Source organism: Phyllobates terribilis, unplaced genomic scaffold (genome assembly GCF_046119375.1).
Source record: "Phyllobates terribilis strain yellow unplaced genomic scaffold, ASM4611937v1 Scaffold_12__6_contigs__length_324123572, whole genome shotgun sequence".
Taxonomy (NCBI): domain Eukaryota; kingdom Metazoa; phylum Chordata; class Amphibia; order Anura; family Dendrobatidae; genus Phyllobates; species Phyllobates terribilis.
Window position 1 is genome coordinate 149,778,645 of NW_027362772.1, and position 22,902 is coordinate 149,801,546.

At 44.4% G+C, this 22,902-nt stretch overlaps 1 protein-coding gene across 4 annotated transcripts in view; it reads left to right on the forward strand.

Annotated features, from left to right (window-relative positions):
- Positions 1 to 22,902, forward strand: part of TNNT1 (troponin T1, slow skeletal type) — a 169,601-nt gene that overhangs the window by 143,564 nt on the left and 3,135 nt on the right. For 2 of the 4 annotated variants that reach the window (XM_073657779.1, XM_073657780.1), the window contains exons 3-8: positions 14,841 to 14,904; positions 15,174 to 15,290; positions 18,923 to 19,000; positions 20,644 to 20,757; positions 20,882 to 20,991; positions 22,791 to 22,881. In XM_073657779.1, coding sequence (XP_073513880.1) covers positions 14,841 to 14,904; positions 15,174 to 15,290; positions 18,923 to 19,000; positions 20,644 to 20,757; positions 20,882 to 20,991; positions 22,791 to 22,881 — 574 coding nt within the window. Of the gene's footprint in view, positions 1 to 11,132; positions 11,155 to 14,840; positions 14,905 to 15,173; positions 15,291 to 18,922; positions 19,001 to 20,643; positions 20,758 to 20,881; positions 20,992 to 22,790; positions 22,882 to 22,902 lie in introns of all 4 variants that reach the window. The other 2 variants (XM_073657781.1, XM_073657782.1) reach the window with 2 other exon arrangements.

The window sequence follows — 22,902 nt, forward strand, 5'->3', positions numbered from 1 at the left end:
TGTAGGGTTCTCTCTCCCACTGGTCATCACGTTTGTGATTTCTCCTTTTCCTCCTTAACACCACTTCTCCTGGTGTGAAGGGTTATGCGGGAGCACTTTTATTGTAGTGAGCTTCCTGCTTGTCCCTCACCCGAGTGAGACTGTCTTCGACACAGGCCTGTACTCTTCTGTACTGCTCCTGTCTGGTCGTGTCCCAGTCCTCAGTGGACATATCTGCTTCTGGTTCAACTACACCAAGCTCCAGGTCCATGGGCAACTTCCCAGGTCTTGCTCGCATGAGATATGCTGGAGTACAATTGGTGGAACTCACAGGTATGTGGTTGTACAGATCTACTAGGTCAGGTAGTAGGTCTGGCCACTGATTTCTCTCCTCTAATGGTAAGGTCTTCAGCAGGTCGATGACGATGTTATTCATCTTTTCACAGGGACCGTTGGTTTGGGGGTGGTACGGTGTAGTCCGGATCTTTTTACACCCGTACAGATGGCAGAACTCTTTGAACAATTCGGCTTCAAAGGCTGAGCCTTGATCTGTCACCACCTGCCCCGGGGATCCATGGGGCCTGCAGACGTACGCCTGAAACGTCTTCGCCGCAGTTTCTGCCATCAGATCCTTGACGGGGGCGACCACCAGGAACCGGGAGTAGTGATCCACCATGGTCAGGGCATAGGAATATCCTGACCTGCTGGGTGACAGCTTGACATGATCCAGGGCCACGATCTCCAAGGGTCGAGTTGTCTTGATGGGTTGCAGGGGTGCCTTCTGGCTGCTGTAGTCTTTCCTTCTGAGGCTACAGGGTCCACAGTCTCGGCACCATCTCTCTATGGAGCTCCGCATTCCAACCCAGTAAAACCGACCTTTTAGCAGGGTTTCTAGCTTCTTCCAGCCAAAGTGCCCCGCTTGATCGTGGTAGGCCTCCAACACCATCTGGATCTCCGTCCTGGGCACTACGATCTGCCACACCATCTCATGGGTCCTCGGGTTGACGTACCTTCAGCACAGCTTTTCCCTATAGATGAACAGCCGGCTTCTCTCACCCCACAGTTGCTTGACTTGTAGAGACGCTTCCTTCTCCAGGGAGGAACCTTCCTGGGTTATCAGTTCCTTGATACGGCTGACAACCGGGTCGCTGTCCTGGGTCTCTTTCCAGCTGTGGTGAGGCAGAGGGATTAACGTCTTACCGCGATGCCTCCTGGAGGCTCGGTGCTCGTGGACCATTCCATTACGGTGAAAGGCAGGTAGCTCAATCTCTTCCAGGTCATCCACTTCTTCTTCAGTGTCCGACTGGTGAGGCATCCTGGACAGGGCATCGGCGTTGGCGTTCTTGCGGCCCGCCCGGTACTTAATAGTGAATTGGTAGTTTGACAGCCGAGCCATCCATCGTTGTTCCATGGCTCCTAACTTGGCTGTTTCCAGATGAGTCAAGGGGTTATTGTCTGTGTAGGCAGTGAATTTACTGGAGGCTAGGTAGTGCTTGAACCGCTCGGTGATGGCCCAGACGAGGGCCAGGAACTCCAACTTGAAGCTGCTATAGTTCTCTGGGTTCCTCTCTGTCGGGCGGAGCTTCCTGCTTGCATAGGCGATCACCTTCTCTTGGCCATTCTGCTTCTGACTTAACACAGCTCCTAATCCCTCGTTGCTGGCATCCGTGTACAGCAGGAACGGTTGGCCGTAGTCAGGGTAGGCTAGGATCTCTTCGCCGGTCAGGATCTCCTTCATCACCTTAAAGAATTCAGCTTGCTCCTAACCCCACTGGAACGGGGGGTTTCTGCCTCTCCCGGACTGTCCTACCAGGAGATCTTGCAAAGGCGCCGCTTTCTTGGTATAGTCCTTCACTAACCTCCAGTAATACCCGACTAGTCCCATGAACTGACGTACCTCCTTGAGGCTCTTCGGCTCCAGCCAGTTCTGGATGGCAGTGACCTTCTCCGAGTCTTGTGCTACTCCTTCTGGACTAACGATGTGCCCCAGGTACTGTACCTTTCTCTTGAGCAGGTGGCACTTTGAGGGCTTCAACTTCATCCCATACCGGGACAGTGACTCAAATACCTCTGCCAGGTGCTTCAAGTGGTCCTCATATGTTCTGGAGTACACTATCACGTCATCCAGGTATAGTAGTACAGTCTCGAAGTTGCAGTGTCCCAGGCCGCACTCCATCAATCTCTGGAACGTTCCGGGGGCGTTGCAGAGTCCGAATGGCATACTGTTGAACTTGCAGAGTCCCATCGGGGTGGTGAAGGCCGTCTTCTCCCGATGCTCCTCAGCAACACCTACTTGCCAGTACCCACTAGTGAGGTCAAGGGTGGAGAAGTAATTTGCAGACTTTAAGGCAGCCAGGGATTCCTCTATACGTGGTAAAGGGTATGCATCTTTATGTGTAATGCGAGTTACTTGTCTGTAAGCTACACACATTCTCATGCTTCCGTCCTTTTTCCTGACTAGAGCTAGGGGAGCTGCCCAGGGACTACAACTATCCCTTACTACCCCTGCCTTCTTCATGTCGTGCAACATCTCCTTCGCCTTCTGGTAGTGTGCTTGTGGTATAGGCCTGTAACGTTCTTTGATGGGTGGATGATCACCTGTGGGGATATGGTGTTGTACCCCTTTAATTATCCCAAAGTCAAGTGGGTGTTTACTGAATACTTGCTTGTATTCCTGAACCACCCGGTGTACACCCTGCTTCTGATGGGCAGGAGTGGTGTCTGTCCCAACATGGAGCTGTTGACACCAATCCTCCACCTGGGTTCCCGGGACATTATCCTCCACTTGGTCTGGTGAGGTTAAGGACTCCGCTGTGTGTATGGAGTTGTTATCTACTGTGTACAGTTTGCTCAAGAGTGGCGTAGCATGGTAATCTAACCTCGTCCTCCCCATAGTTTAGGAGGCGTACGGGCACCCTCCCATTACGTACATCCACTACCCCTCTGGCAGTCAAGAGTGTAGGTCTATGCTCTGAGCTAAGGGGCTCTACTACCGCCTGGTAGCTCCGTCCTTTGAGACCTATTGCTGCTCTACACCAAATCAGCATTTCACTGATTGGGGGAATCACAATGGGTATCGGGTCTGTCACCCGTACATTACCAATTTCACCACCTGATAGTTTTACCTGTTGCTGGTACATAAGGGCTCGGATCTCTTTCTGGAGCACCCTCTTCTGCCCTGGTCTGGCGGTGTCAGCCTTCTGTTGGAGCAAGAACAACACTTCTCCCAAACAGTTACTAACAATATTTGTGCCAAGTACCATATACAAGTCTGTATCATCAGGATTAGTCTCTACTACAATTAGTCCCTGGTCCTTCAGTTCCACTCTTCCCACCTTTACTGCCACATCCTTAACCCCGACTAGGTTAAAGGGAAGGCCATTGGAGGCATACACGGAAAGGTTTGGAGCTGGCGGGCTCAGTTAGTCTATGGACCAGAACCTTTTGTAGAGGACATCAGGCATAATGGTTACCTGAGACCTGTGTCCAGCAGGGCAGGGGTCGCGATGCCGTCCAGCACAATGGACAGGAAAGGTCTTCCTCCCACGAACCGACGGTACCAGTTTGTTGGGCCTGGTTGGTCTACTCCTGGGTGTCGGCCATCGGCCCCAGGGTTTTCTCGTTTAAAGGACACCAACGCATGGTGTGGCCTGCTTTATGGCAACGGTAGCAGATAAATTCTTCTGGAGGGCGGCGTTGGTCATTGGTCCTTCCACGGGGTGGTGTTGTCCCCCTCCGGGGTGGTGTTGTCCTCCTTCTTCTACTCATCCAGGGGACATCCTCAGGGCTGTCGGCTAGCAAGATCCTTCCTTCCGGCTCAGGCTCCGTCCGCAGCTGCAGGGTGCTCATGACAGTGGCCAGGGTTTTACTTAGCTGGCGCACCTCAGAGCGATGGCTGTCCAGCTCGCTAGGGGGCACTGTTTGCATCCTTGTTTCGGCAGTTAGTGAAGGGGCGGTGGGTGCTGCAAGCACTGGGGTGGCCCCACTCTGGTAACGCTGGATAGCAGTGTCTGTGGTTTCCAGGGGCTGCAATCCCTTTATAGCCATGTCCTTAAGGGTGTCAAAGGTGGCATCCGGATGGTCTAAGGCCCACCACCGTACAGTTCTGCTTTCTTCTTGGGACTTTAACCCGCGGATGAACTGTTCTGTCAGCATTTTATTTTCATCATGGATGCTGGCTGGACCGCAGGGCCTCCTGTAAGCGCCAGGCATAGTCCCGGATACTGTCCTCAGGTTTTTGGACACAATGGTAGAACCTTATCCGGAGATCTGTTTCAGTGCGGTTTTCAAACGCGGTTTTCAGTCTTTTAAAGATGGTGGACACTGATTCTCGGTCTGCGGCTGGCCAGGTTTCAACTTCTCGCTCAGCGGCACCAGTCAATTGTCCTAACACTACAGCGGCTCTCAGTTTGCCAGTCATAGAGTACATGTCCAGTATGCCGCATATCTTCCTCTTGAATCCGGACAGTGTGTCCGGTTTGCCGTTATACTGGGGGAACCACTTCGCTCCCGGGATATACGGCAGGGCCATAGGTATGACAGGGGTTACAGGCCCTGCTGGTGGAGCGGCCGCTTCAGCCTGCTCAGCGCCGAGCGCAAGTGGGACATCGGGGCCGTTAACCGGTATTCCGGCGCTCTGCTGGGCTTCGGACATCGTTGCGCCCCCCCTAGTGAACCGGAACCTACCTTCTTTACTTTTCTCTTAGGTAGGCCACAGCTCCGGTCTTCTTTCAGGACCTTGCGTCGCTCGCTTCTGACGTCAGGGCGTCCTCCCGGATCCTTCCAGGACCTGACGCTTCCTGGTTCTACGTCAGGGGCGGGGCTTGTCCTCGACTTCGCGCGCTTCCAGCGGTTACGCCCCTCTTCTTCCCGCGCGGCAACCCGAAAATGGCGGTTAATGGCGGGAAACAGCGGCAATTGGCGGGAAAAACTTCACCACAGTAAGATTTACAGTCTTTTAAAGGCGCACAGCACCCGGTGGCAACGGGCACGCAATCCTGTTCGTGACGCCAGTTGGGATGTCGCGCCCCGTGGGCCTTACTTTTTTGGGACAGTATATATATATATATATATATATATATATATATATATATATCTATCACGGTGGCTAGCCCAGGGCGGACAGTGCACAAAAGGGGTAGCGATTATTAATAAAGTTCTGAGAATTTCGTGACGCCACCTGTGGTGTCTGGTGAAGGTCACCAGCCCTGCAGTAGTCCTCTGAGGCAGGTGACAAGGCAGCTAAAGATGGTACAGCTCCCCACAGGTGGAGCGGGCCTCAGGGCAGTGTAGATAGATAGATGGTGGGTGCGCTGGGCGTTGTGGTGCAGGTAGAGATGTAATGGCGCGGCCGGAGTAACGGACAGAGACAGGGGGTTTTGCTTTGTTACCTTTACTGGTACAGCTGGTAGATATGGTCCAGGGTACTCTAGGTGAAGGGTGCACTTTTGGACTTCTCCCCAGGGCGCAGGTATAAGGCCTCCTGATCCGTGTCTGCCTCTGTGTAAGCTCCTGGCCAGCCTGCAACTGTGCCTAGCTTATGTGTCTTGCTTGTTACTCTACCTGTTGCTCTGAAGTAGGACCTCCGGTTGGTGACCACTTTCCCTGAACGTCGGGGCCTTTGTGGTACCTGGTCCTGTACGTGTCTAGCTTCAGGTTTGCCAGGGACTTGTAGTCCTCCTGGGATTCCGGTTAACCCTACTGGGTGTGAAGGGTCCCTGTAGGCTCGAACCCGGTGTCCGGTGTATATACTGGGGTGAGCCTGGTATGCTCCTCTGCCCCCTTTATCACTCCTTTCTTCCTCTCGCCTTCGGCCACGCTCGGGGCCCTCACTAGGCTTCAGTACTGCTGGAGGCCTAGCTTGCCTCACACAGCAGCCTGCATGTTCTTCTCTGAACACTAACTTAACCAGAAACTATTCTCTGACTGAGCTGCCTGGCTCCACCTTCCTTTTATATATCCCTATCAGGGCTCCCTCTGCTGGTATGAGGTGGAAGGTGGAGGTGTTTGCATGTAGTGAGGGCCTCTTGTGGAGAAATCCATCAGTGCAGCCTTCTGGGTTCTGTGGCACCGTGCGCAGCAGGGCGCCACAGGGACCACATGGATCAGTATCGGGAGCAGTGGGGATCACAAGTATCAGTACCGGGAGCAGTGGGGCCACAAGGATCTGTGTTAGGACAATTCTTTTAAATCTCTTTATTAATGACCTTATGTATGGGATTGAAAGTAAAGTGTCAGTTTTTGCTGATGAAACAAAGCTATGTAGGATAATAAAAATTGAGTTTGACTGTATAATTTTACAGAACAATCTGGATAAGATGACTGAATGGGCAAACACTTGGCAGATGAGGTTTAATGTAGATAAATGTAGAGTAATGCACCTAGGACGGAGTAATCCTATTGCTGAATACACATTAGATGGGAGTATACTCAGGACTACAGAACAGGAGAAGGACTTGGTTATTCTGGTTACAAGTAAGCTGAGCAGCAGTACTCAATGTCAAGCAGCAGCCGCAAAAGCAAACAAGATTTTCACAGAAAAAAATCAGCCTTTTATCATAGGCGGTTGCTGAATCCTGCAGTAAAGTACTATGGCGGCCAGGTATTGGGAAGTATAAAGCTGTTTTTTTTCTGGGATGTTACATAGGTTGAAAAAAAGACTCAGGTCCATCAAGTTCAACCTTTCTCCACTAAATTATGACATCAGTACTCTTAAAACAATACATTGCTCATCTTATACCAGTGTTGCTATTGTGACAGTTTCCATTGCAGTGTGTGATTTGTTTTCTGTTTTGTATGTCCCATATTCTTGCATCCTGTCTCCCTGCTTTGCTGCTGGTGCTCTCTGCCATCATACTATTGCCTGCCTCTCCTGTCATCCTGCTGCTTGCCCTGTCATTCTGCTGGTACAGAGGAGTATGGAGAACAAGTAGAAAGTAATAGATAACTGCAAAGGCGTTTACTGTATTTTGATCTTCATTTTCATTTATAATGCTTCTCTTGCCTGAATTTTAATGTGTTCATCAAACTGATCCTAAATTTTGAGATGAATAAAAAAATGAATATGCTTTTGATTTAATTAAGTATACTAGACATAATGTGTCTGAGCAGAAGAGTCCATGCTCGACCTTCTATATACACGTCAATTTATTTGGCTGGGTGCAAGTACGCGGGGCTTTGGTCGCAGGAGGGTGGGGTTTCGGCACGATAACGTCATCTTAAATATGTGTTCACCCATGGTGAACACATACAATAGGGATCCTTTAAGGATCTGACACGCCCCCTGGGCCCTGTGTGGGGGAATACCCGGAGCCGGGTCTCTGTGTAATGTCAGGGGTTGTATTCTCCGTGGCGGCGACCCGGTCCCGTGGCTCAGGGTGGTCAAACCAGTGGTGGATCTGTTTATTTGGTTTTTAAGGTTTAAATGTCCGACTACGCCACCCGTGGATTGCGGTCACTGAGAACCGCCGCTGCGGGGCAGACCGCTGAGGCTGATGTTGGGTGCGCAGCTGAGGGTAGTATAACTCCCCACGGGAGGAGTATAGCCTCAGGGCAGCGTGTGTAGATGGTGAGGGTTGTGGTGCATGGGCGCAGCAGAAATGACTCAGAGTCCGTGCAGTGCAGTTCATAGTTTTTACTGTTGGTAATGAAGAAGGCCCTGCCGGGAGTACTGCCTAACATTATAGGCCTGGTCAGTCTGTGAGCGAACAAAAGCTCCCCTGGCCAGGTGGAGGTGTAGGCCTTCCCGTCTGACTGCAATCTTCCTGGCTACCCTGCTGTAGTCGTGTAGTAGCCCACGTCCCTGAGTGTACCGTGTGGTGCTCACCTGTATGGCTGGTGACTTGGGGCCTTTGGTACCTTCCGCTCCTCGATGGCGGTGCCGGTCCCTTGCTTGTGACTGAGCCTCCGGGCTTTCTATGGCCAGAGGACCTGAAATCCCCTGCCAGGTGGTTTCTGCTGCTGGATGTGGATTTCCTCACAGCCTCGGACTCCGGTGTCTGGTTCTCTGCGTCTTCTGCCAGGATTAGCTCTATCAGCTCCAATCCCTGCCTCTCTGCTCCTGTGTTGCCTCCAGAGCTCCTTGCTGCTCGTCTGTCCCTTTCTCTGGACTAGAACTCGACTCGACTCCCTAACCCCGCCCCAGATCCAGTTTATAAAGGGCAGGTTCCTCCCCTCCCTGGACTGGGGCAGGAGGCGTTGCATGCAACAGTGTTCCTGACCAGGAAAACCCATGCTAGCTCTCAGACATGGTATTTCTACCACTGTGGCAACCAGACCCCTGGGGTGCCACAGATCCAAAGAGCCGTGTCTTTAAGGTGAGCGGAGCTAAGTGAGCGAGATCAGGAAAAAGAGCCTGACTGCCCATCGTGATTAGAGGTAGGACTGTGGTTAGAGGTAGGACTGTGGTTAGGGGTAGGACTGTGGTTAGGGGTAGGACTGTGGTTAGGGGTAGGACTGTGGTTAGGGGTAGGACTGTGGTTAGAGGTAGGACTGTGGTTAGAGGTAGGACTGGGGTTAGAGGTAGGACTAGGGTTAGAGGTAGGACTAGGGTTAGAGGTAGGACTGGGGTTAGAGGTAGGACTGGGGTTAGAGGTAGGACTAGGGTTAGTACTAGGGTTAGAGATAAGACTAAGGTTAAAGCTAGGGTTAGGGTTAGGGATAGTTCAAGCATTAGGGATAAAGTTAGGTTTTGGGCTAAGATAAAGTAGAAACATAAAAACATAATAAAAAATAAATAAAAAGTAAAAAATATAATGACATATAACTTTATTTTTAACATTTTATGACTAACAGTCCATGGATTAGAGTGCATAAAGTTCTTTCTCTGCCCTGGGCATTGTCAATCCACGCTGAGCCTCTGTAAACACACAAACTTATTATGGAGAGGAATCCGTTCAGATTCTCCTAGCGCCGCTTAGTAAACCTTGCCTTTTCCCTCTATGCTGAATTGAGCTGAAGGCAATTACACATCTTCAAAGCCAATATGTTGACTGTGTCAGTGCATTCGTTCCCATAAAATGACTTTACAATTCCCAGCCCCTTTCCCTCTTGCGGATGGTTTGTGGTATGTGTGCAGGGTAATGAATCCATGTTATAGGATCAATGAGAATGCCTGAAGGCCGCGTGCCTCTTACACTAATAGCTCTGTGTCCTGACATCCGCTAACTGATTTATTAAAACAATTACTGTTCCTAACGGCCAACTATAGGTGTCAAATATAAAGTTTATTCAATAGAATAAAGCATTTAATGGAAATGATACTGACATGATTTGCAACCGCTGCACACAGCTAGAAAGTTTGCAGTCTACAGTTACTTTCTAAGTTGGCAGCTGTGATATGAGAAGACTCTCGGGCTACTTTGATACAGTATGCTGGTCCGGCTCGTGGGTTATCCGATCCCCTGGGCAAAAGATTCATCAAGCAGCCCCTAGAAAAAAATAATGGACACTTTTTACCCCCAAGGTCTTGACCACCATTTAAATATCTATGTCTTAGATATTATCTGTTCTTAAATACATACTTATGCAAAAGTGATAAAACTAGAGAACAGATTGTGCTGCCTGTAGTTTTGTCCCATGGGTCCCATCCCCAAAACCCAACCCAGAACAAGGCCAGTTTGTTCTATTGAAAAATGTAATTACATCCCGCTGAAAAACAAATACAGATATGTCTTTATTTAGAAAACTCATTCTTATAGACCCTATAAGGTAATTCTAAATTAATTTAAGGTTGCCGCCTCGTGCTCAGGATCCTATAGTCTCGGCCAGTTTGAAAAGTGGTTACAAATGGGGGTTCATTGCTCTGGAGGACTTGCCCTGTCTTCTATTACACTGACAGCCCATTGATTTAAAGGAAAACTCTGTAATACTTAAAGGGAACCTGTCATGTTGAAAATAGTATCTGATCTGCAGGGAGGATGTTATAGCGCTGGAGCTGATCTGATTAATAGATATTTTTGTAGGAAAAAAGTATAGAAAAACTTGCATTTTATTCATTAAAATCCCTGGTATCTGTAGGCATATGAGTCCAGTGGGCGATCCTGTTCAGTGATTGACAGTCTTCTCTTAAGAGTTTGTATGCAGGGATAGCTGTCAATCACTAGTAGGACCGCCCACTGGACTCATATGCAGACAAACACCAGGAATTTCAATTAATAAAATATAAGTTATACTGAATCTTTTCCAAAAAAACCCAATATATTATCCTGCTCAACTTCTCCTTCTCTACAGCGTGCTGTCAACAGATTGGACTGCATGTACAACTTGGCAGGTTCCCTTTAATTTCTCACATTTCCAAACAGATTAGGGCTGATAACTGGGGGTCCCACTTCATACTTAGCTTACAGTCAAGCTTCCAAAAAGTATTTTTGCCCTCAGTGAAGAACCCCTTAAATGGGTATTCCCATCTCTAAGATCCTAGTCCAATATGTAGTAGGTGTAATAATAATAATATTAGCAATTACCTCCAATTAGAAATGTAGCATAGTTCTTCTGATAAGCTATGTCGCTTACCCCATGTGCAGGGCATTGCAGTAGCTTAGGTATCCATGGTTGCGACCACTAACAACTAACTAATTAACTGTTACTACATGAGTGGTCGTAACCATGGATACCAAAGCTACTGTAATGCCCTGCACATGGGGTAAGAAACATTGCGAATCAGAAGAACTATACTACATTTCTAATTGGAGGTATTTGCTAATATTATTATTATGACACCTACTACATATTGGGATATGATCTTGAAGATGGGAATACCCCTTTAAGTACAGATTTCGTGTAAGCCAGCCTGAGTCATGTATGTTCCATTACTTGCGCATCTCCACTTTTCTGCTTGTGTAATATACGGCTGTCACAGCAAATATATATCTGACTGGGAGATTATGAAGCAGCTTCAATCACTGGGGATCAGGTCACAACATAAGTGTTTGAGGGCAGGGACCATCATGTCTTTTGTGGTGCGTGCTAATTGACACCATGTTTGATGGGAAATTAAGTGATGTTAAATTGTAAAACCCGACATCAGAGAAGAATAACACCTTCCCTACAGGCTTGTGACCGGGAGAAGATGACATCATGACTCATGTGTAATGTCAAATCTCATTACTGTGCTGAATACTGTAATAATATTATATATGTTTTCTTGTTAACAGAGGAGGAGCGCCCCAGGCCAAGGTAAGCGTTCTCCATCCATAGCGGCACATTAAACTGTCAGCTACTCAGGTTTCATGTTGTATATTAGATCTTGTTAAATTCAGCCCTGTCACTGGTCGGCCATAAACTGAGGGACGTTTATGGAACATCAGTTATTATGGAACTTAACAAAGAAACAAACATTTAGTTTGAATTTGAATTTTTGAAAACATTTAGAATGTTCAGTTCTTGTGTCGACAGGATGTGTAATTTTCACTGATGCCTCCACTTAAAGGCGTATTCCCATCTCCAAGACCTATCCCAATATGTAATAATATTAGTAAATACCTCCAAGTAGAAATGTAGTATAGTTCTTCTGATTATTCCATGTGCAGGGCATTGCAGTAGTTTAGGCATCCATGGTTATGAACACTAACAACTAACTGTCACTATATGAGTGGTCGCAACCATGGATACCTAAGCTAATGCCCTGCACATGGGCTAAGCAGAAGAACTATATTACATTTCTAATTGGAGGTATTTGCTGATATTATTATTACATCTACTACATATTGGGATAGGATCTTGGAGATGGGAATACCCCTTTAATGACCAAGACTGGCCATATAATAATGCCTAATCTATTTAAACAAGGCAAAACATGGCAAATTTGGTAGAAAATTAATATATTGTAAAAAGTAGGGATGTAGTCAGAGGGTCGGCAGGAGATGTGCCACAATTGCTGGTTTCCTGGAAGGTAGGGAGAATAGCAGCAAGCCAAGATAGATTTTCCAGACTAGGGCACCTGGATCTTTGCCCCAGTTGAAGAAAAGCTTAGCCACCAAAATATTGACAGACTGGTACAGAGGGGAGAGGAGAATGGCCTCACAAGCTTACAATCTACAGGGTATCGGGGAAAGAGACAATAGGTTGGAAGTTTGGGGCATCTCCAGTGGTGGTGAGGTGGTAGTGGGGCTATTGCAGGCTGTTGATTTTCCCAAAGAGATGAGGTTTCAGGTTGCGTCTGAAGGTTTTAAATGTGGGAGACAATCGGACGTGTTGAGGCACAGAATTCCAGAGGATGGGGGATGCTCGGGGAAGATTGTGGAGGCGATTAAGTGAGGAACGTGAGTGTGGAGACGAAACGGAGGTCTTGTGAGGACTGGAGATTACATGTGGTGAGGTATCAGGTGATTAGTTTGGAGAAGTATGGTGGAGACAGATTATGGACGGCCTTGTAAATCATTGTTAGTAATTTACACCTTGGGGAATTAGATGCCAGTGAATGGCAGAGGAGGGAAGCAGAAGAGTAACAAGGCGATAGGAGGATTAATTGGGCATTAGAGTTAAGGACGGACTGAAGAGGTAGAAAGTGTTAGTTTGGAGGCCACAGAGTAGAATATAACAGTAGTTGAGGTGGGAGATGATGAGGTCATGTTTTAATATTATAGTAAACTCAGGGTTGAGGAAAGCATGAATTCTGGAAATATTTTTGTATTGGAGGCGTCACGAGGTGGTAAGGGCTTGGATGTGTGGCTTGAAGGACAGACAATGTCTTATTGGTGTTATTCCGATTATAGTCACTAGAGATGCCCATAAAAAACAAGTGCAACTATTAGGAGATGAAGTGACTCTCACTTTTTTTAGGTTCAATTCTTCTCAGTTTTAGAAATTGCAGGGTAATAGCAGTAAGATCAAGTGACCGGACAATGGTGGTATCTTCTGGTAACATGTCACCAATATTTTATACTGCCTTGATCAACAGCACATTTCCCTGCAGCCACTTTCCCTGAGGTTACGCCTTCTGTGGAGACCCCTCGATGCCCCTGTCCCCTCCCTCTCCTTGGCGTAGATGACTACTGATTGCCATGTAGCTTCAGCCACCACACTCACTCACTTCCTGCTTGCAGCCTCTATTTATACACATGGTCAAAATTGTTGGTACCCCTCGTTTAATGAAAGAAAAACTCACAATGGTCACAGAAATAACTTGAATCTGACAAAAGTAATAATAAATTAAAAATCTATGAAAATGAACAAATGAAAGTCAGACATTGCTTTTCAACCCTGCTTCCACAGAATTAAAAAAAAAAATAAACTCATGAAATAGGCCTGGACAGAAATGATTGTACTCTTAACTTAATATTTTGTTGAACAAACTTTTGAGGCAATCACTGCAATCAAACGATTCCTGTAACTGTCAATGTGACCTCTGAACCTCTCGACAGGTATTTTGGCCCACTCCTCATGAGCACACTGCTCCAGTTGTCTCTTGTTTGAAGGTTGCATTTTCCAGACGGCATGTTTCAGCTCTTTCCAAAGATGCTCAATAGGATTTAGGTTAGGGCTCATAGATAGCCACTTCAGAATAGTCCAATGTTTTCCTCTTAGCCATTCTTGGGTATTTTTAGCTGTGTGTTTTGGGTCATTATCCTGTTGCAAGACCCATGACCTGCGACTGAGACCAAGCTTTCTGACACTGGGCAGCACATTTCTCTCTAGAATCCCTTGATAGTCTTGAGATTTCATTGTACCCTGCACAGATTCAAGACACCCTGTGCCAGATGCCGAAAAGCAGCCCCAGAACATAACAGAGCCTCCACCATGTTTCACAGTAGGGCCAGTGTTCTTTTCTTGATATGCTTCATTTTTCCATCTGTGAACATAGAGCTGATGTGACTTGCCAAAAACTTCCATTTTTGTCTCATCTGTCCATAGGACATTCTCCCAGAAGCTTTGTGGCTTGTCAACATGTAGTTTGGCAAATTCCAGTCTGACTTTTTTATGATTTTTTTTCCACAATGGTGTTCTCCTTTGTCCTCTCCCATGAAGTCCACTTTGGATCAAACAACTAGGGATGGTGCGATCTGACACTGATGTTCCTTGAGCTTGAAGTTCACCATTAATCTCTTTAGAAGTTATCCTGGGCTCTTTTGTTACCATTCGTATTATCCGTCTCTTTGATTTGTCATCAATTTTCCTCCTGCGGCCACATCCAGGGAGGTTGGCTACAGTCCCATGGATCTTAAATTTCTGAATAATATGTGCAACTGTAGTCACAGGAACATCAAGCTGCTTGGAGATGGTCTTATAACCTTTACCTTTAATATGCTTGTCTATAATTTTCTTTCTAATCTCCTGAGACAACTCTTTCATTTGCTTCCTCTGGTCCATGTTGAGTGTGGTACACACCATGTCACCAAACAGCACAGTGAGTATCTGTAGCCCTATATACAGGCCCACTGACTGATTACAAGATTGTAGACACCTGTGATGCTAATTAGTGGACACAACTTGATTTAACATGTCCCTTTTGTCACATTATTTTCAGGGGTACAATAATTTCTGTCCAGGCCTATTTCAGGAGTTTAATTTTTTTAAAAATTCTGTGGAAGCAGAAAAGCAATGTCTGACTTTCATTTGCTCATTTTCATAGATTTTTAATTTATTATTACTTTTGTCACATTCAAGTTATTTCTGTGATCATTGTGGGTTTTTCTTCCATTAAACGATGAGTACCAACAATTTTGACCACGTGTGTATACACTTTAGTCCTGCAGATTTCCTGGCCATTCGCCGCCGTTGTCTCAATTAAATCTATCTAACTTTAAACAAAGACGTTGTTCCTACAACTATAAGGAAAAACGTACGAGGTCAAATATAAAATTACTTTAGAGTATCTTGTGCTTGGATATAGTATTGTTTCATCACCTGTTTTATCTCATTAGTAGACCCTCGATGGCCCCGCTTGCACCTCCGAAAATTCCAGAGGGTGAAAGAGTTGACTTTGATGTAAGTGATTGTAGTTTACTAAAGTAAATATCTAAGTATTATGTTGGATTCTCATTAAATAAAAGGGAAAGTATTTTTTTTTTCAGGAAGACATTTGATATTAGAGGCACAAGAAGACAAAGTAATAATAGTAGAAATAAGAGCTGAGATATACGCAGATATATGGATTGCCTTAAACATGAGGAAACAGGATAACACGCCAATGTTTCTCTAGAGATATTATATAATACATGAATAAAGCCACATGCTGTCATCATTTGCTATTTCAGGATATCCATCGGAAGAGAATGGAAAAAGATCTCCTGGAACTTCAGACTCTGATAGATGTTCACTTTGAGCAACGTAAAAAGGAGGAAGAAGAATTAATTGGCCTAAAGGGTAGAATAGTATGTATAGTATTATATATCTAATATGAAATATACATGAAAAGTACATAATATGCATTTGACTGAACGAGGATGGTTGCTCATGGTCTGGGGCCTGGACATGTACTGAAAACACTTTCAGGATGTAGATCAGTTTTTTAACCCAATGGCAGAATTGATATGGACATTTTTTTTTACCAAGGAGGTGTTGCTCATAGAGTAATTATGCAGAGCAGCCTAAAGACACGCCCCCGAGGATCCTGTATAGTCACACCCCTTATTAAAAACCATAAAAATTACCACTAAATAAAAGGGCCATAGATACATATAAGATACCATTGGTTGAGTCTGTGATCTTGGACCACTACAAATTCACAGACTTAAATGTCGGCAGGTAATCTACAGAGCACCACAACCCCATTAGGTTTACTTAAAGGGAATCTGCCATTAAGATCCAAACAAACTGTATATATGCCGGTCTTTGAAATTTAAATTAATCGACCTCTTTATATCTTCTATATGTTGATGTATTCCCAAATAATTAGTGTTTATATACATATGCAAATGAGGTGTTAAGTGCTCTGGGTGTGTCAGAGCACTTAAAGGATCCAAAGCCTCCTGAGATTGTTTCCCCACTGAGCACCAGCCTTCATTAGATGCCAGGAAAAGAAATCAGACAGTGAGCCATCAATCAAGCTAAAGAGGCTGGTGCTGGGCGGGAAACCTGGTCACCTTAAGTGCTCTGTCTCGCCCAGAGCACTTAATGACTAATTTGCATATGAGTTAAATCAATAATTACTAGGCAATGCAGCCACAGATAGAAAAAATAAAGGTGCTGATGGTTTTAGGTTTCAAAGCCCTATATGCCCATAGATAAGGTTTTAGGGGGTTAATTCTACTGACAGATTCCTTTTAAAGATTTCTGGTTATATACATTTCTGATAAAATGTAGTAAAAAAGAAAGACATTCCGGTAACAACGATCTAGGGTTTGGGTTTTTATGATTTTTTTTAGGCACTGTTTATTCAACGTCATGAATGTAGCAATAGTTAGTTTGCAGGAAGGTGTGGGCTGCTCTTCACTATCGAAAGAATAACACACAGTAACAAAAAAAAAATCTATCTAGTGTTTGCCGTGCCAATAAATTAGACATAAGTGCATGTATTGACAAGTAAAAGCCGGATAATACCATGTGCGCTGCTCCCACCCTATGGGATTATTAGCACAGTGATGGACGGCTCAGATGTGGGTGTATGTGCTGTACACACAATACACGAGCACATTACTCTGGGAGAGGCGACACTTGTAATAGATTTACAATAAAAGGGTTGGAAACAAGCCATTTAATGGTATAACAATTAATTCACAGGTTGTATATCTGGCCAAGTTTTATAAAGGGCGACCCACTAATATTACAGAAAGTTACCGCTGAAAGGCTAATTGGTCCTATATAGTATTATTTAACTTCTTACCACATTGGGATATAAACGTCCTGTGCAGGGGTCCGCAAGTGTGGAGGGGGCTTCAGAGCTGAACTGTTAACCATTTAAATGCATCGGCTTTTAAATGGAGTGTATACCAGGGCATGCATGCATCGGCTCCCATTGGCTCCCCGCAAGACGATCGCGGGGGTACAGATGGGTTTTCATGGCAGTTGGAGGTTTCTGACATCTTGACCACAGGCTAAGCTCCATAGGAGATCATGATTTTTCCAATATACTAGAATGCTGGGGTAGTGCAGTATATAGAACAAATGATCAAATGATCAAGTCCCCTCAGGGGACTAAAAAAAATAATGTATAAAAAAAAAAGTTTTAAAATGATAAAATTATAAATATAAAAATTCAAATTACTCCTCCTTTCCCATTTAAAAACAGAGAAAGGAAAAAAAATAAACATAAGTATTGCTGCATTCATATAACTCCAATCTATCAAAATATAAAATGAACTAAGGCTGTGTGCCCACGTAGCGTTTTTCAAGCGTATATGCTGCGGAATTTCCGCAGCGTAAACGCTTGAAAAACGCATGTATATCCGCACCCCATGGTCCCCAATGGCATTCCGCAATGTCAATGCCCATGCTGCGGATTTTTCCGCAGCGTATATGCTGCAGTCAAAAATCCGCAGCATGTTCATTAATTTTGCGGAAGCGCAGCGGAATCAATGTGCGGATGGTACCCAAGTCTGGATGAGAGGAGACTCTCATCCAGACCTGGGTACCAAAGAACCTGTAAAAAAAAGAATAAAATAAAGTTTATACTTATCTTCTGATGTTTTCCCTCCGTCGCGCTGTTGTGTGAAGGACCTGCCACGTCATTGAGTCATGTGACCCACCACATGACTCAATGACGTCACCGCAGGTCCTGCACACAACAGCGTGAGCCGCTCAAGCCTCCGGACGGGGCAGAGAATGCATCAGAAGGTGAGTATAAAGTTTATTTTTTTATTTTTTACCATTCTGAACAAGTTGTCAAGCACTTTTCCAAGTGATGCTTGGAGAAGTGCTTGATAACCCGCATGCGGAAATGCATGCAAAGACGCCTCACAAACGCTTCTACCTGGCGGGAAAACCGCATGTAATATCCGCATGCGATTTTCCCGCCAGGGAGAAGCGTAAAAAATATGCTTCAGGTCCGCAACGTGGGCACATAGCCTAACAGCGTAAAAAAAAATTGTGTTTTTTTTGGTCACCTCCCCTCCCTAAAGAAATGCAATAAAAAGGAATCAAAACACTGTATGTACCCCAAAGTGGTGTCAATAAAAATGTCGGCTCGCCACACAAGAAGAAAGCCCTTACACAACTCCATTGTGAAAAATAGAAACATTTCCGGTCTCGGTTAATGGCGACACAAAGCAAAAACTTTTTTTGTTATAAAGTTCTGGATTTATTTTTTATGACTTAAATAGAAAAAAAACTATACAATTCTGATAACACTAATCACACTGACCTGGAATATCATTTTTATTGCACAATGAGCGCTGTAAAAAGGAAAAAAAAAACACTGGTGGAATTGTATTTTCTTCACCTTTTCATTACACTTATAAATGTTTTCCCTGCTTTTAGTACATTTTATGGCAAAATAAATGGCGTCATTCAAAACCACAACTCATCTCGCAAGAAACAATTCATCATGCAACTATGGAGACGGCAAAATAAAAAAGTTATAACTCTTGGAAAAAAAATCAAATGTGAAAGTGCAAAAACAACAAAATTCCCTGCTCATTAAAGGGAATTTTTCAGCAGGTTTTTGCTAGGTAATTTGAGAGAAGCATAATGTAGGGGCAGAGACACTGATTCCAGGGATGTGTCACTTACTGGGCTGTGTGCTGAGGTTTCAATACGATCAGCAGAAGATTATCACTACAGGACTAGGTCTCACCTGCAGGTCAGTCCAGCTAATCTGTGTAACCACGCCCCCACCACTGCAACTGATTGGCTGACAGTGTACAGAGTACACAGGCAGCTGCCAATCATAGGTGTGGGTGGGGTTATACAGAGCTCAGCATTCAGCTGAGCATGCATTTGTTTGGGGAAGAAGGGGCAGGAGGAGAAGGTGTCACCAAATGAGCCGACTACTGTTGCAGATGTATGACCTTTACTTTTTTTATTTGGGGCGAGATACAATCTCAGCCTAATTATTATGTTTCTTTAGGAACATCGCAGATCTGAACGGGCAGAGCAGCATCGTTTCAGGACCGAAAAGGAGCGGGAGAGACAAGTCAGAATGGCGGTAAGTAAATCATAGTTTAAGTAGTAATTGTCATTCTAATTTTTATTTCCTAAATCAATAGTACACAAGAAGAAAAGGAACTTGGTAACATATCTTATCAGAGAAATGTGCCTCCTTCTCCTCCTGGATTGATATTTCTTAATTCAGGGGTAATATCTCTTTTCAGTGAGATAGTAGATGACAGTTGGTGCTTATAAAGTTCTATGAAGAAGTGAAGGGGGAGGAGCTAGAAGCAGTTACAGCTCTCTGTAGAACTTTATGAGCACCAACTGTCATCTCCTATCTAAGTAATGTGAAGATCTGTCTTCACTGAATACAGATTGAGAATTTTGAGAATGAATGATCCGTCCAAGAGGAGAAAGAAGCAGATTTCTCCAATAAGATAAATTACGTTTTTTATTTTCATCTGTACTACTGATTTATGGAATAAAAATTAAAATAGCGGTTCTTCTTTAGCTATAATTGGTCTTATTATAAAAGTTGAGCTGACAGCAACCAAGTAGATCCAGGAGATGATTGGTTAACAACATAGAATGTTGTGACTTTGGCCAAACAATGTTTCAATATTTGAGGAAAGATAACAATTCACTCCATTAAAACAAATAAATATATATTATGTATCCTGTGTGCAGCTTGTATCCCATCATCCTCTTATGATGGGTTTTGCACATCAGTAGTGATCGGGATCAGGCAGTTTTACTTCTCGGATTCGAGTTCCGTGATCCGGGTTCCGTCCCCATTTTTAGCTACAGCAAAGTATTTAACAGAAGTGAACTTAAAAGCATGATCTCTCCAAAGCCTTAGGCCATCGGACTGTAGATTTTCATTGTATTTGATTTAGTCCAGTTTTACCTATACTGCACAAACAGACGTCGTGAGATCTGACAAGTGACTGCAAAAAGGAAACTGATTTGGACATGAGCCACGTTTCTCCATTTCCTATAGTGTCACTCACTATTGCAGAAGTTCTATCTCATTGGCAAATCTTAAAGAGCTTTAAATTTTCCCTGGCTGCAGTTTTTTTAAAAAAAGTAAACAAACTGTGCCTAACTTATCCTCCCCAGGTCCAGTGCTGAGTCTCTTCTGCTGCTCCTGGTGTCTGTTTTGTTTCAGACAGTGCTGTATCCAATAAGTGAGCTCAGTGGCTCATGCCGTCAATTGAGCTCAGGTATCGGCTGCAGCGCTGCAGACAGTGACAGACTCGGGGAGCAGCAGCGCAATCTCAGGGCTGGACCTGGGGAGGGTGAGCATAAAAAATATATATATTTTTTAAAGAAAGTGCAGTTTTATTAAGTGTAAAACTGGAAAACTCCTTGAATTTAATAAGTAAGTATGTTCTCCCCCATGTCTGAGTAGCAGAAGGCAATCCAGGGCACGAGTCCTTCGGGTGGGATAGGCAGGGAATGAATTGTGACTGTTACTCACTGGTCCATATACATCCAGAACTAAATTTACCTTTTTTCCTGGGTTGTGTTATGGTGCAGTTGGTGTATGATAGGCGTCATCAGGGGCACATACTTTCCACCTTTGCGTCCCTTTTTTATTCCAATTGTACAGATTCGGGTTACTGAGATCATTTTTTTAAAATTGGGGATTAATAAAATTTCTGGAAATATTCACAATGGAATTGTGGTTCTTTATAGGAAGAAAAAATGAGAAAAGAAGAAGAGGAGGCTAAAAAACGAGCTGATGATGATGCCAAGAAGAAAAAAGTCCTGTCCAATATGGGAGCCCAGTTCGGGGGTTATCTCATGAAGGTAAGTTATCATCGTGGGTCAAGTATATATTCATTTAAAAAATATAGTGTGTCCCCCCGAAAAAGCACTCACAGATGGATTATTTGTACATTATTGTAGATAACCCGCCTTTTTTTTTTCTTAGGCGGAGCAGAAGAGAGGGAAGAGACAGACGGGTCGTGAAAAGAAGAGAAAGATTCTAGCGGAGCGGCACAAGCCGTTATGCATCGAGAACATGAATGAAAACCAGCTAAAGTACAGTGTACACTTCTATGTGCATTCCCCCAATATGGAAGGCCATCAGCCGCAGATAGAATCACCGCAAAATGAAGAATATATAACTATATAATATCAGTTTGTGACACACAGTCAGGGATGGATATAGGGGTATATGTGCTCTAGAGTCAAACATTGGCCTTGTAGGATATTGTAAAATGTTTGCATTAATGCTTCATTTTTTTTTATTTTAGATGAATTATTAAGTTGGTTGCAAAAATCTACGTATTACTTATGGGTCCAATCCTGAATCTCAGCTGCTGCTCCCTATAGCTATTAATGTCTTCAGTGCTGACGCCACGTCGACAGCGCTGCAGCCAATAACTGAACTTAGCGGTTCTGAGCAGCCCTTGCTATCAACTAGAAAACCCCTTTGAGCAACTCTTTTCTAAACACTCTTCATTAGAGATTTCCTACTATTTTTCTGCTGCAAAGTCTCTGTAACTCCTTGAGGGTTCTGCAAAAAAATGCAAATTTGGCAGAGCTCCTGCTCCTGATCGTTTTCTCTGCTCCCCCTCCCTTTTCTCAGTGTTACAGATAACCAGAGGAAGGGAGTTGTACACAGATGTGATTCACGAAAGCAAGGGAAGACAGCAGTACAGCGTCCATCTTAGGACAAGATCAGATAATCAAAATCAAACATCAGAATTATGTCAGTTTGAGGCTAAATACCTTGTCTGAGAATTGATTTTGACAAGTGACTCTGACAAGTGACTCTGACAAATGACTCTGACAAGCGATTCTGACAAGTAACTTTTACAACTGTAATAATAATAAGAAAAAAATATTCACTGTTTGCTGACGGGACTTGAACCCAAAACTCTACATCTAGAAGCCAATGCACCAACCACTAAGCTATAAACTCAGTTGAGGAAAGCTAAGTGTTCTATTTGGTTATGTGATTTTCAGTGCAAACCTTGTCTGACACTGATTGGGACTTTCAGAAATACCTTTCTTCAAACATCAGAATCACAATGACTTTTAGTCACCCTGAGTATTTTTATGGTTGACCTCATAAGACAAGAAAAGCTCCTAGTCAGTATCACTTGACTGGATAGCTGAATGATAAGGCACGGTATTTAGCCTCAAACTGACATCATTCTGATGTTTGATTTTGATATCTGATCATGTCCTAAAATGGACACTGTACAGCAGCACCCTGGATACACACATTGAACATATCCAGCCTGCATTACTGAGAGGGAAACTCAAAGCTCACCTCCAGCATGTATTACAGGGAGGGACACTTATACGAGAGAAAAATCTAACATATGGATGAGGCTGCAATATCAGAGAGTCTAAAAATTAATAAAGGAATACAAATTGCACAATAAAACTTATTGCAATTATATTAACTAAAGGAAATCACTAAAATAAATAATTTTCCACATCAATGGTGTCCAAAGCCTTCATAGGAACCTGTCGGGTGATTCATGCTATCCAAACAGCGGGCAGCATGATTGCAGCCAGGTACAGTTTTTTCTGAAACACTCCGATGTTTCAGAGATAATATACTTTGAAGTTCTGACTATCACTGGAATATATACTTTGAAGACTAGTCCAGCTCTGTCTCCAGCAGCGCTGGGAAGAGGCGGGCAATCAACAGATCTCTCCCCTGCAGCGGCACTGGGAAGAGCCGGCTGGAGGCCGAGCTAGACTAGTCTCGCTATGGATCAAGGCTGGATCTTCAAAGTTTTCTTTCTTCAAAGCTTATATGGAGACCTGCCGCTCTAGAAATCTCTAATAATAATGGGTCGCCATGTCGTTTATTGTAACAGGGAGAAAGCTCAAGAGCTCACAGACTGGATGCATCAGCTGGAGTCCGAAAAGTTTGATCTCATGGAGAAAATGAAAACGCAAAAATATGAGGTATTGTATAGAGGTGACACA